Source organism: Haplochromis burtoni, unplaced genomic scaffold, assembly GCF_018398535.1.
Source record: "Haplochromis burtoni strain Fernald_Lab_line unplaced genomic scaffold, NCSU_Asbu1 Contig_145, whole genome shotgun sequence".
Classification (NCBI taxonomy): domain Eukaryota; kingdom Metazoa; phylum Chordata; class Actinopteri; order Cichliformes; family Cichlidae; genus Haplochromis; species Haplochromis burtoni.
The window spans coordinates 115,162-129,302 of record NW_024582506.1 but is presented as its reverse complement, the minus strand read 5'-3'; the positions used below and the strand labels follow the sequence as shown (position 1 = coordinate 129,302).

At 40.3% G+C, this 14,141-nt stretch overlaps 1 protein-coding gene across 2 annotated transcripts in view; it reads left to right on the top strand.

Annotated features, from left to right (window-relative positions):
• pik3c2a (phosphatidylinositol-4-phosphate 3-kinase, catalytic subunit type 2 alpha) overlaps positions 1–14,141 on the top strand; it is a 45,357-nt gene that overhangs the window by 13,320 nt on the left and 17,896 nt on the right. For both annotated transcript variants that reach the window (XM_005931624.3, XM_005931625.3), the window contains exons 3-7: positions 6,215–6,312; positions 7,589–7,749; positions 12,018–12,138; positions 13,253–13,364; positions 13,507–13,586. In XM_005931624.3, the coding sequence (XP_005931686.1) occupies positions 6,215–6,312; positions 7,589–7,749; positions 12,018–12,138; positions 13,253–13,364; positions 13,507–13,586 (572 nt within the window). The remainder of the gene's footprint in view (positions 1–6,214; positions 6,313–7,588; positions 7,750–12,017; positions 12,139–13,252; positions 13,365–13,506; positions 13,587–14,141) is intronic.

The following is a 14,141-nucleotide window of genomic DNA, read 5'->3' as shown; positions in this document are numbered from 1 at the left end:
CTTTTATCACTGCATAACTTGGTAACCAATTATTTCATCTGTCAACACTACACATCACATTTGTCGTTGACATGCTATGGTTTCTAATTGTCAGAGCTAGTCTTTTTCTGTCTGTCCACCCTTGAGAATAAATTGTTCTAAAAGTGTTTCAGCATTTCACATGTTCATTGAACATTCAACCAGTGTGAAATCAATGTGGTACAGCACATAAATATGGGTCATCTTATTTGCCATTTTCCTAAATGCTAATATTAGTCAGCTAGGCCAGAAGTAGTTGGTACTGTTTATCAAGTTTATCTTTATCCTAAAATAAAATAAAAATTAGTAAATGTAAGTAAATGTTTGATTGTGACTCAAGGCAGACTTTCAAGTACTCTTTTCCTGAAGGCATTTGTCAACATCACCTAAACTACAAATTGTGACAGCGGAAAGGTGTGGATGTTGGAGGTAAAGCTGCATTTTGACCGTCTGACAAGAACTTAGTTGAAGTGCTCTGATACATTTAGGCCATGTGTCTCGCATGCCTTAGATGGCTGCTCATCTTCAGAAATAACTCTGGTCAGTCACTGTCTTAATGTTGGTAAAACGTGGATAGATTCAAGCCCTTAGGTCACAGGTGTCGAACTCCAGGCCTCGAGGGCCGGTGTCCTGCAGGTTTTAGATGCGTCCTTGAGTCCTTCGCACCTGATTTAAATGGCTAAATTACCTTCTCAACATGTCTTGAAGTTCTCCAGAGGCCTGGTAATGAGCTAATCATTTGTTTCAGGTGTGCTGATCCAGGGTGAGATCTAAAACTTGCAGGACACCGGCCCTTGAGGCCTGGAGTTTGACACCCCTGCCATAGGTGTTCTCGTTAAACAATTGCTGAGGAAGATATTACTGAAATTTTATGTCTTTCAGTGTTATTTAGTATGCCTGTGTTGTATAACTGTTGTATATAACCCCAGGAAAAAAGACAGATAATTTTACATCTATGTCATTTTGATTAAGCAGTAGTCTTGTGTTTTATAATTGATGTGTCTCAGTCTGAAGCGGAATGTGGCCAACTAACTGATGCGTGACATCAAGGACAAACAAGCCTGTCTCCCCGAACTGAATCGAGCCAATAGGAACATTTTTCAGGATGGTTATATTTTCTACCTTTTCCAAACCTCTCAGCAGGTTTGGAAAGTTATGAGAAATAATTTGTGACAAGTTTCAGTCTTTTTGTCTGTTAGCTGGAAGAAATTCTCACCAAAGTTGGGTTTCAGAAAAAAACATATTCATGTAATTTTTCAGCCTTTGTGCACCAAAATAAAGATCTGTCCTGCAAGTCTGTAAAGTGGTAAGCTTGACAACAGTTAGTAGTGCCTTTCTGAGAGTGTTTGAGTGTTACCTGTGACCACATTTGTGGCTATGTTGGCACCCCTCAAGCACAGGCAGACATCGCAGTAGCCATTGTTTTTGAATGCAGAACTTTTTTCTGTTCTTTGGCTTAGTTGGTCAATCCTTAACTATATCTTGTCATGAGTACATGTAAACAAATTGCCAGAAATAAAATAACATTACAAAGATGTCTTTTATCTTTTATTAAAAACACACACACAATAAGAGGGATGTGAGAATGAGAAGGGCGTTGACTGAGAGGGAAAGCCAAAGAAAGCTCCTGAATTACGAATGGCTGATGAAGAGAGTAAAAGTGTAGGTGGGAAAATGACAACTGAACCAGTAGAAAAGAAAAAAGACTGCTTCTTTCAACTGCAGTGGTTAATGCAGTACTTGTGATTGCATTGTGATGAAAAGGGAATGCTTTGTGTGTTGTAGAAAACTCTCTAAACTAGAGACACATTACAATGAAACAAAGTATTGGATAACGGAGAATGTTGCTGTTGGAATTTCTCCGTCCATGAGTGTGCTAGGGAATGAGCAGGAAGGTTCTTTCAGACAGAGACACTGAATTGTAGTGCAGAATCTATGGTTATGCCATTCAGGTGGACTTCGAAGAAGTCATTATTCATGGTGTTCATGTACACAGCAGAGTATAATCCCAACATCAGCAGAAGCTGGCTGTCATCTTGCTTGTACTTTGACTTTTCCTCTCTTTGAAAGCAACAGTGAAGGTCAGCAGTTTCAACGGGAGTGGTTCACATAAGCTACTTAAGTGGCTAACATCGCAGATCACAACATTCTCTGTCGATACCATTGCTCCCCTGTACTATTGGATATATATATATATATCACTTTTCTAGTCACCAGTTAGCCTAAAATGACTGTCCTGGAATATGTGTGAGGAAGTCAGTTGCCAGAAAAATCCCATATGGGCACTTGAAAAACATATAAATTATGCTCTGAAAAGTCTGACCTGATGAAGGTATTTGAATTTCTCGCTGTGAGACAACGCTGGTAACCAATGTTGTTGAAAATCTCCTTTTGAAGCTGGAGAAAACTCGACTTATCCCAGCTCCTTTTCAGCTGGCAAAAACAAACATGCCTTTCTTTTCTTTTTTCGTTCTTAAGACGTTACCTATATTGTCAGCCATTGTTTATGGCGAAGGGTCATGGGATCCATGACCTTTTTAATATTAAAGTTTTTTCATTTTTATGTAGTATCCACTCACCATCAATGCATACATCATTCAAAACTAGGTTATGCAAATAAAGCTAGCATGCAAGGTTGAATAATACCATGCTGTACTAGAAGGAAAGGGTGTTTGACTAGTTTGTGTACTGGTGCGTTCATTGGAGAAATTTGGTAACACCAGTATACTTGTGGAAAATTTGGTCTTTAGTAAGAATCTGAGATGAAAGTAATTGTTCAAGACATGACTGATAGGTTTGATGTGACCAGTCCCACAGCATACTCTCTGTGTCCTTTAAGGCCAGCCACCATGACGATCATAATCTTTTGTACTCAGACTGTAAAACCGGAAACACAATGTCATCACACATCACAGTAAACTGAGGCGGAGCGTTAAAGACTAATCAGCTCGTGAAGCATACGAAGCCATTCCCATGACTCTGGACACCAGGATCTCTCAGTCTGGGTCTAACAAAATTGATCAACCAAAACAAAGACTGGCCTGTCTCACTGTACTGTGTGTGTGTGAGTGTGTGTGTGTGTGTGAGTGTGTGTGTGTGTGTGAGTGAGAGAGAGATGTACTATGCCTGTCAGCTCACATGACCTCATTGGATTATCTGCTCATGTTTGTTTTTGGTGCAGCAATCCTGCTCCAAACATAAACACTTCAAATATCCTCTACTGGTCTCATTCTTTGCTGGGTTTCTGAGGTTTACTTTGTTCCTTTCCTCGCATTTTCTTCCTTTTGCAATTTTGATCCTGTTTTTTGGGTTTATTTTGTTTTTTAGTTTCATTCTCTTTTTTGTTTGATACCTTTCTCTCTCTCACTCTGTTTGTCCTGTATGTATTTATTGATTTTTTTTGTTTGTTTGCTGTTTAAAACTTTTTCCCCCTTCGAACCGAGATTCCTTCACGTATGCGGAAAGTAAAACATATGAAAATGTGATCACTCAGTACTTTTCGGGTTACAGAATTGACCCTTATTTATTTATTTATTTATTTAATCAACCTTGATAATTATGTTTTGTTCAGACATACCATGTTGACAGATTTGCTACTATTCTCCAGTAGAGTAATGTGTAGATGATAATATTTAAGACAAAGTTTGACACCAAAAAAACTGCAGGGCAGAAACCCACTCTACTTCATCCCTGCAGGGATTTTTGGTCCCAAATTTTGGCCTTGGGTCCTCTACCCGAGACCTGGGAGCTTGATGGTCCTGCACAGTATCTTTACAGAGGTCTCAGAGGTTGTTCCTGGGATCTGTTGGAGGCACTTGCCTATCTTGGGAGTCATTGCACCGAGTGCTCCGATTACCACTGGGAGCACTGTTGCCTTCTCCCTCCACATCTTCTCGAGCTCTTCTCTAAGCCCTTCATACTTCTCCAACTTCTCATGTTCCTTCTTCCTGATGTTGGTGTCATTTGGTATCGCTTCGCTCTATCACTACAGCCATCTTCCTCTGTTTGTCTACCACCACTTTGTCCGGTTGGGTAACCATCACCAATTTTCCGTCTGTATCTGGAAGTCCCACAGGATCTTAGTTGGGTCATTTTGGACCACCTTAGGGGGCGTATCTCATTTTGATCTCAGTCCTTCCAGGCCATATTTGGCACAGATGTCTCTGTATACTATGCCGGCCACTTGCATTCCATGTATGTCCTGCCAGCTAGCATCTTGCACGCTGCTGTTATGTGCAGGACTCTCTCAGGGGCAACTTTACACAGCCTGCACCTGGGGTCTTGCCGTGTGTGGTAGACCCCAGCCTCTATGGATCTTGTGCCCAGAGCTTGTTCTTGTGTTGCCATGATTAGTGCCTCTGTGCTGTCTTTCAGTCCAGCTTTGTCCAGCCACTGGTAGGATTTCTGGATGTCAGCTACCTCCTCTATCTGCCGGTGGTACATACCGTGCAGGGGTCTGTCCTTCCATGATGGTTCCTCCCCTTGCTCCTCTTCTTTCTTGGGTTTCTGCTGCCTGTATTCACTAAGCACATGGTCAGTTGTGACAATCTTCCTGATGTACGCCTGGATGTTTGTTGTCTCATCCTAGACAATGATTGTGATACTCACAAGTCCCCAACCCCTCTCTCCTTCCACTTAGTGTACAGCCTCAGGGTGCTGGATTTGGGGTGGAAACCCTCTGTGCATGGTCAGGAGCTTCCTTGTCTTGATGTCAGTGGTTTCCATCTCCTCCTTTGGCCAGCCTATTATCCCAGCAGCGTACCTGATCACCGGCAGGGTGTAGGTGTTGATGATCTTGTTCTTACCATTCAGGTGACTCCTCAGGACTTGCCTGACCCACTGCAGGTACTTGGTGGTTGCAGCTTTCCTAGCAGCCTCTTAGTGGTTCTCATTTGCATGTGGGATCCCCAGGTACTTGTAGCTGTCCTCAGTGTCTGCAATGTTGCCTTCCGGTAGTGCAATCCAGTCAGTTCTGACTACGTTCCATCTCTTTGTTACCGTATGTTTGTTTGTTTGTTATTATTTTTGTTCATTTATATGTTCATTAATTTTTTAATTTGTATTGTTTAATTATTCAGTCATTACACAAGTCTTGTGTGATGACTTCCATAAAACCCACAAGACTTGATCCAGGAGCAGCTCAAGAAAATCTGAAAAAAAAATTCCCATAAAAGGAATTGTGTGGGTTAAATTAGCAGGACATTACAAGCTGTAAAAAAAAAAAAAAGAAAAAAAAGCTAATTGTCCAGTTTTATTGTCATCAAAACATAGAAGCTCAGCTCCATACTCCCCACCAAGCTCCTCAAAAAACTGGATTCAGAATTCCTCAGAAGTCTCTGAATGGAGAACCAAACTCTTATTATGGCATTTAAGATATTTCTTTCATCACTTTTCTTTCTTTCCCTTCCCACAGTCCTCAGACTTCTTTGGGAATGATGTCAGAGTCACAGATTTCCAACGCATGACTGAGCACTTTATTTAGACCGCCTAGAGCCTAGCACCGGAAGGGGCAGGACCCTTTCACTTCTCATTTCCTGTACCACAGGAAGTGCATTCCTCAGCTGCTGGCAGTCGAACCACAGTTAAGAGCACAGTGTAACTGTGAGTTCCCGGCACTGGGCCAGCCTCCAGGAATCTTGGAGTAACTCCCAGTGGGCTGTCTCAGGATTTGGGCTGTGAGTGACAGAGCTGGATCAAGACAAATTTAGAACTCTCACTTCTTAAAATTATTTTGAGATTAAAAAAGAAAAAAAATTGTGTGTAAGAAATATCCAGTTCAGCTGTTGTCATGTTTATTTTGACTTGAACCAAACTACTGCTTGACCATAGGTTAAGAGGCAGCAGCATAAAATAGCTGGAAAACTATATAGGCATCAAGCTTTTGCCATTGCTGACATGTTCATTCCCTGTAGGATTCATAGCTCTGAGCTGTCTTTAATCAAACTGCCCTTTCAATAGTCCACCACCAACAATCAACACAAATCACCGTGAAGACCTTTAGCATTGCTAAACCTTAGCACCTTTACACTGATATATGGAGATTTTAATTGAACGTACTAAAAGCGAATGCCACTGAAGCCATACCCCCGCTGCTTTCTTTGTGCCCTGCTTGTCTTTTGAAATATGTAGGTAGGTTATTCATGTTTTATTCTAGTTCTCTGACTTGGTATCTACATGTTTGACTGTGCTCCTGTAGGAGAAGGGAAAAGGAAACGCTCTGGTAAAGAATGACGCCCTGGAAGAACAGGATGCACAGAACCTGGAGATCGTTGCCTTCTGTGAAGACATAGCATCGTAAGAACCCTCTGCTTGCCATTGCCTTTCTTATATGCTTAAATATAAACATGAAACAATTTATTAAACCGCTCACAAAGTCACGTTTCACATACCACAGGATCTTCACAAGTTGGAGCCATTAGTTCTACTCATAAGTTAAAACGGTGTAAATGATGGATGTAGAGAAATGTATGGATGTAGGGAGATGTTACTCGTTTGCAGTCTCAGTTCTTCGCCATATTGGTTTTCAGAGCAAAAGAATCACTATTTTTGGATGAAAGAGTGGAGCCACAAGTCAATAGTTAAGTTTAAGGGGAGTCCTTGCAGGCTACTGCTACCTTTGTCGAGACACTTGTCTGTTGAAGGATCCATTCACCCTCCTCATAGTTTTTCTAAAGGAAACGATCCACAGTGGCCAAAGGCTTCTTTTTTTTTGTTCCAGGCTATAAATAAACATTTTTAGTTAGGCATGTGGGATTCTGTCAATTTTAAGATGGTCTTAAGTGACAGTTACACTAACTGCAGTTTTTTGCCCTTGGATGTTGGTTTCATTTTTTTTTTGATCCAAAGGCTGCCCCTTTAGTGCGGCCTGTAGGCAGTGAAGCACACAGCCACAGAAATTACTTTTAGTTGGTTGTAACTGCCTAAAAAGATGCTTTTACCAAATATAGAATTTCATGCATGCATTTGCTTAATTGCATGGTTTCAATTCTCTTCATTGCTTGAGGCTGTACAGAATTTCTCACTCCAGTAGTTATTTTGGGTGGAGTAAAGATGACGCTCTGCTTGGAGAATCCATTTTCATTGTGTTAATAAAGTCAACACCCACTGTCGTTTGCCAAACGACTTCCCTGCATGCTTGTGGGTCAACAAATGGTTTGCATGGATTCTGTTGAGAGAACATGGTGGGGGGGTAGGGGGGGCATTTTCATAACATTGTCGGTCAACATCAGACACTTACAGATGACTAATTTGAGGCCTTATGGAAGCTTCTTGGGACTGGAGAGTAATTGGTTTTCAGTGATTTTATAGGATCTTTTCCATGTGTGTAATCATAATGTGCTATTCAGATTTGCTCTCCTTTCTCCCCTCCATCCATTTTTCCTGTTACACTGCCCATCCTGCATTTAGTAGTCTCATCCAAGCCAGCTGATTCATATGCTTGGCTTGCCTTGGCTTCCCCTAATGTATTTTCACTGGCCAAGTAGACCAAAATATGAACAGCAGAAAGTGCTGTACGTTTGTATTCTGATTTTTTTTTTCTTTATTAACATTTTTATTCTCCCCCTACCAGCCTACGTTCCAAATTCCCTCATGATGACATTGCAACCAACCCTGGCTTCGTCCTTAGCCCTGTCATTACCCAGAGAAATGGTGGTGGTGATAATAGCTGTTCTGTCAAGGTTTCTATCGAAATCTCTGATTCTCAGCAGCCTGTAACCTTCACCTGTGACGGTAAGCATCTGAACAAAGTCAGAAATTGTCTGTTGTATGAGCCGTGTTTCAATCAGTTCTTTACAGGATGAAAGGACAGAATATGTGCTTGATACGTCACGTGATACAAATGCCACTATGAAGGAACCAAAGAGGTGTCAAGTTTGTTTTAGCTTATTTGTTGGATGCACCCCTATTTGATCTCAAACTGTTCTAAAATTGTTGCATAATAACCTGTTAAGAAGCCCAAAGAGTTTACTGTTGGTGCAAAAGAACAAAAACAAAAAAACTACTGTCATAAATCCAATTTATACACTCGCACATCTCCTTACTGCAGGGGGTCCATAGACAATGTCTTTGTTAGTCAGAAAGCTGAGAAACTGGTGATGATTCAAACCTGTGGTTCAGACTCTTCAGACAATCGCTTGATCCATTCTTAGCGACTTTCAAAACAGTGCTTCCTGGTGCAAAATGCCAAATTCCTGCCAAATTCCTGTACGGATGGGACACCACGTGAATCGGCTAAAAAGGGAACTTGTGCCTCTTTACCTTTAAGAGCGAGCAGCTCCAATTTCAGATAAGAGAGCTCTGAAGGAGGAAACAACATTCACAGTTGCCAAACTCTTCGCACACACATTTTTCTTTTCATTTTTTTTTCTGTCGTGGCAATTATATTATGTTCCTTTTCCACACAGATAAAGGTTTGTGCCCTCACCATTCAGTAGCCATGTTGGGCAAAAGGAAGTGGAGTTAGTTTTTGTTGTGTTTTTTTCCCTCCTCAAGGTCCTATTAAGGATTTTGGTTTAATTCCCTGTTTATTTGGGGAGCTGTAATTGGCTAACCCCTCCTTATTCACATACAAATCTACAACCGCTCTGACTGACATGTCTTTAAGGATCTGAAGCCAAACACACTGGAGGCTGTCAGGCAGTCCACTGCGCTCTTTTGTTGGACATGTTATTCCAACTGCGTGACCAAATTTACCACTGTAGGGTCTTTGAGGATCAGTGTGTCTGTGTGTGAGTGTATATCTAGATTATTTTGCATCTTACTGTCTGTGTCCATACCCGAAAAAAAACATGATGCTTGTTTCGTTTTAACACCAAACGTATTTTCTTAGACATAGACAAGTTCTCAGGCCTTAGTGTGTACATATATATTACTTATGACATAGGCACCACTCTGAAAAGCCCAGTTCAAAATCAAAAAACCTATGAGAAATGTATTTAATACTTTTTTGCTTTTTGTAGGTTCCTGCTTCTTATCATAGTTTACATTGTCTTCCCAGTCACTTTCTAAATAGGGTTCTTTTGTCCATGAGTGATGTCTTTTTCATTAGTTCAACTCAAAGCTAACCCTAAACCTTTCTCAGTGTTGCTCTTCATTCACCCACTTTTTGGTCTTGTCCTTTTTTCAGAAACTACAAATTAAAAATGCCACATGAGAAATTTTTCCCATCTACTCTGCACCTTCTTGTCTCCATCTTTTTCAGTTTTTTCTTTTCTTCACACGTTCTATTTGATCTTCATCTTCTCTTATTTATCACCCAGTAGCTCATCTTTTATCTGTTGTGGAAGCCTCAAAATTTTGTGACTTTGTTAGTGGTGCATCCACTTGCAGCTGATTTTCTTATTATAAATGAAAGTGTATTTTATTAAAAACAATGTTTGTGCCCTTCTGAAATCTTTGACTGTGCTCATATTGTAGAGAACAGGCCGACAGAGAAATAACTGATTGTTGTAAAGTTTGGCTGTGAACTGCTGCTGCCTTCTCAGGGATTCCTTACATACTGTGGCTGAAGAGGGAAGATGGAAGAGAGTGAGAAGGGGAGGAAGCAATACATTTAAGAATTACAAAAGAGGACAGAGCAAAAAATGTGACAAGCTAAAGGGAGTAAAGAGATGATTTATAAAGGAGAGAAACCAAAGAATGATATTTATGAAGAAACTCTGTGCCAAAGGTACAGACTTCGCGTAAGAGAATGAGAATTGCTTGAAGTGAGAAGTAAATGTGTAGAGAATGACAGAAGTGAAATTCTAAGAGACCCGGGTTGTCGTCTGCTGCTGGGAGGGTGTTGGAGAGGCGACAACACCATGTTTCTTAAATCTTTCACCTACAAAAAAAAACCTCTGTCAGAAAGAACTTTTAATAGGTAACGTCTAACTAAACTAAAATGCAGAAATCAAACTGGCTGTGGCTGGAATGGGAATTGGCACCTAGAAGTCTAAGCCCATAGTACTCAAACGGAAAAGGGTGGAGTACCCACTTGGAGTTGGGAATAAGTTGCCAAGTGTAGTTTAAGTATCTCAGGGTCTTGTTCAAGAGGAAGGGAAGAAGGAGCAAGAGATTTACAGATCGATTGGTGCAGCATCTGCAGTAATGAGTGCGAAGTACCGGTCTGCTGTGGTGAATTGATGCTATAGATGTACTCTTCAATCTGCATTCCCACCCTCACTTTTGGCCACAGCCCGTGGATAGTGACGGAAAGAATAAGAGCGTGGATACAAGCAACGGAAACTGGTTTCCTCTGAAAGCTGTCAGGGCTCTCCAGTTGAGGTTGTTTGGCCCTCTGCCTAGGATGCCTCCTAGGTCAGGTGTGTTAGGCATGTCCCACTGAAATGAGGCCCTGGGTTAGACCCAGGACACACTGGTGACATTACATTTCTCAGCTGGCTTGAGAATGCCATGGTGTTCGCCCCATAATAGCTAGAGGTGGTGGCTGTGGAGATGGGCAGTCTGGAGGTCTTCTTAGGCTGCTGCCCCCATGGGACGGATGGATGGCCTGAAATTCTTAGTATCATAGAATCACTAATACAGTATGCTTTAATTATCAACTTTAAACTCTTCCACTTTCTGTTATGTTTTAGCATGGTACTTTTCTTCTTATTGTGGTTTTCCCTTTGCCGTTGTGGGCCTCTTTCTTTTTTTTTCTTCTTCTTCTTTTTTCCCCCCTCTTTGATTCTCTCTGACAATTGGACTTGTTACAAAAATATAAATCTCTATTTCCTCTCTTCACCTTTCCGATCTTTGCCTTGTAGATTTAACAAGTGTAGAGTGACTTCTGGGCCTCTTACTTGGATTCTACATAAAAGGGATTTGACATGCACTGTAACAAAAAGTAACTTTTGTTGGTCTCACTTTGTTTTCAGTTCTGTGTGCGTGCGTGCACGTGCACTAAATCAACCATTAATATTTTTGTTCAAGTGTGACTCCACCAACACCATTCCCCAGTCATGTGTGAAATGGTTAACATGTGATTTCGGAATGTTCTCCTCTTGTAACTGGTGCCCTCAAATATGCCCGCTGGGAATTCCATTACCAGTTCAGAATACTTCCAAAATGAGGCATAGTCTGTGTAATTGCATTGTTATAAAATGCTCTTGTAGCACATATATGACCACCATTGCCACACAGTCATTGCAGTGCTTGCTTAAGCAGCAAGAAAAGCCTCACCATTCCTCCAAAGGGTGGAGGGTGGTGTGTTATTGCTTTAGGCAGGGGTGGTCCAGCTCCGTGTGTGTCAATATGAACTTCTTTTAAGTAACCTGAGCATGTGTGCTTAATCCAACGTCTAGATGTTTCTGTGTGTGAAGAGTCTGTGTCTGTCTTTTTATCTGTCAGCCTGTGTTTATGTATATTCAGTGTGCTTAAAAACTCAGTTGAAGAAGGTAAACAGCAGAATAATCTGCTGTGTGTCAAGTTACGCTCTCCACCTAAGCTTCGCTTGGCCTGATACATCAGGTATCGTAGGACACGCAAATGCCTAGAATCCCCCTTAATATCATTTCACAGCGTTCTGCGGTAATGCCTTTGATTCGAGAACTGGTTTGATTTGAAATATGAAACACGAACTGTTCAGAACCTGGGAGGATGTGTTTTGTGGTTAGAAAGGAATTTTGATCACTATAAGATTTAGAGTTCAGTTCCTACACCTGCAAAAACAGCTTTTTAACAGCCTCAGAAACTTATTGTGGTCAAGTCTCACAAAAAAAGCAACATTGGAACTGGCTATTTACCTTTTAATCTTTCTAATTCAAATTAGTCTTTTTTTTTTTGTTTGTCAGGTATGCTGTGGTGAATTGTTTTGAGAATGCTCCAAATGTATTTTTTAATGCTAACCCAGTAGGTCGTGTGCTCAGCTTTGTTCCATAATTACCTTTTCCTCTCCATCTGTTGATCTTTCCATCTTTTGCCTCTGCTCCACGTTTACCTCTCTTTCATGATTACCTTCTTCTCTTTTCTTCATTATTGTCTCTGGATGATTCTCATACCTTTTTTTTCTCCTTAAGTGAGTTCTCCAGTGGAACTGTTGATCAGTCAGACTCTGTGCTGGGTCCATGATGACTTGGACAAGGTAGACTTCTCCAGCTACTTGCTCAAAGTCTGTGGCCGGGAGGAGGTGCTACAAAAGTGAGTATTTCTAATACACTGGCATGTGAGAAGCCACTTCTCCCAGGAGTTTCTAATAAGTTTATTTTCTCATCCTTTTTTTACTCTCTTTCTCAGTTTCTCTCTTTCATCTCTTTGTCTGTGAGTCTCCTATCTTGGCAACGTGTTTAATCTGTCATCATCAGTTGCTGGCTAAATTAATGCTGTGTTTGTTGCACGACCGTTTGCTGGAATAAAGCTTAATAATCTTGCACTGGCTACACTCAGAACTACAATACCATTTACTGTAAAATCATTATGTATGTAACCATCACTTTATACTTTTAAACATATGTTGTTTAAGTGCTTGTATTTTTATTATGGATTACATCTTTGGATTATTGGAATTTATAGTAAGCTAGCAAGGAAAACTTTTACTGTATTAGAAAAAATACGAGTCTGGTATCAACATGTGTTTTAAGACCTTTAAGGAGAACGGTAACTTGTTTTGACCAGCACCATATCCCACTTGATAATATGATCCTACAGAGTTTACCAAAAATACAGTTTTCAGAGTTTTCATCAAAAATGGAGAAAAATATGTGAGGTACAAGTGCTTGTTTTTGTCACACAGACACAGTTTTGTTATTGAAACAGAGATTTGGATTCTTTAAATATAAAAGGAATCTTTTTTTTTTCCCCTTTAGAATCTGACACTGCGAGTATAAAAATACTGATTTATTTATTTTGTTTTTAACAGAGCTTACAAATGGTTTTTTAGCCCTGAACATTAAATATGTCTATCTTCTGTAGTTAGGAAATTATCATGGTTAAAAAATGCTGGGAAAAAAAAGTGCAAAATTTCATCCCACCTCTGGGATGAAATTATTCTTCGAGGGTCTGTAACTCTGTCACTGGCATTGATTGATTTTGTTTTCATTGAATGGCCCATTTGCTAAAAAATAGGCACAAATATAAGCGAATATTATTTTGTCTTTTAGAGAAATGTATACACCATCAGTGGGTTAACCCCTTTCTGTTAAAACCTTCCTTTAAAATGTTTTCAACAACTGCTCTATAATATTAACATATAATTGTTTGTTTTTTCTTTTCTTTTTTGATTTAAACCCTTTTTATCGGTCACTACGTGCCACAGTAAACACAGCCTGGGCAGCCATGAGTACGTTCAGAACTGCAGGAAGTGGGAGAATGAGATCACATTACAACTGCTCTCTCACTCAACTATGAGAAGGGACTTGGCACGCACTGTGAGTTACTCTGTCATCCTATCATTGGGCTCCTTACCCACTCCTGAAAACCAACAACATGCAGTCTTCATATGGTAAAATCGTGTTTTGACTGATATACTTTTGGTTGATAGACTGTTGCTGTTTTCCTTCTTTTACTTAGGCAGAAGATGACAAGTCTACCATAAACTTAGAGAAGCACCTGGGCCTGGTGGAGAGGCCTTTTAAGGAGAATGTCACAAGGTCTGAGCATCCTACATTAGTTAGAAATGTCACAAACAACTTCAGAACAAGCAGACTTGGTATTCCATTTTCAGTTGATGATTAGTCCTGTATTTTCACTCCTACTGTTATTTTACTTATTTTAAATCCTCTCTTGGCTCTTTCCAGAAAAGTTAGATGTGATTAAAAAAATAATTGAAGCCTGCCTTAAAAAAAACCCCAGAAGAAACAAACTCTACCTGATATTAATTTGGCTTTCTTTCAAAGTCTACTTCTCCTCTGGGTGGCTTCCACTGCTGCTGCTATTTTTAGACTGCTCAATGGGAGTCTCTTTCTCACCCCTTTTTTACTGTGCACTCTGCCATTCTGCACTCTGGTTCTCAAATGTATGCCAAGAGCAAATATACATTCATTAAATGGTGTTGAAAATTTAGTCCCCAGCTCTGAATGGAGCACTTTTCAGCAGCTTTCATTCAAAGAGAAGAAGGCAGCACTGTAACAATATTGCCTATGTAATTTCCTGAGGTGTCTAAGGGAGAAGAACTATAGCACTTGTCAAACATGACTCATTGAAAA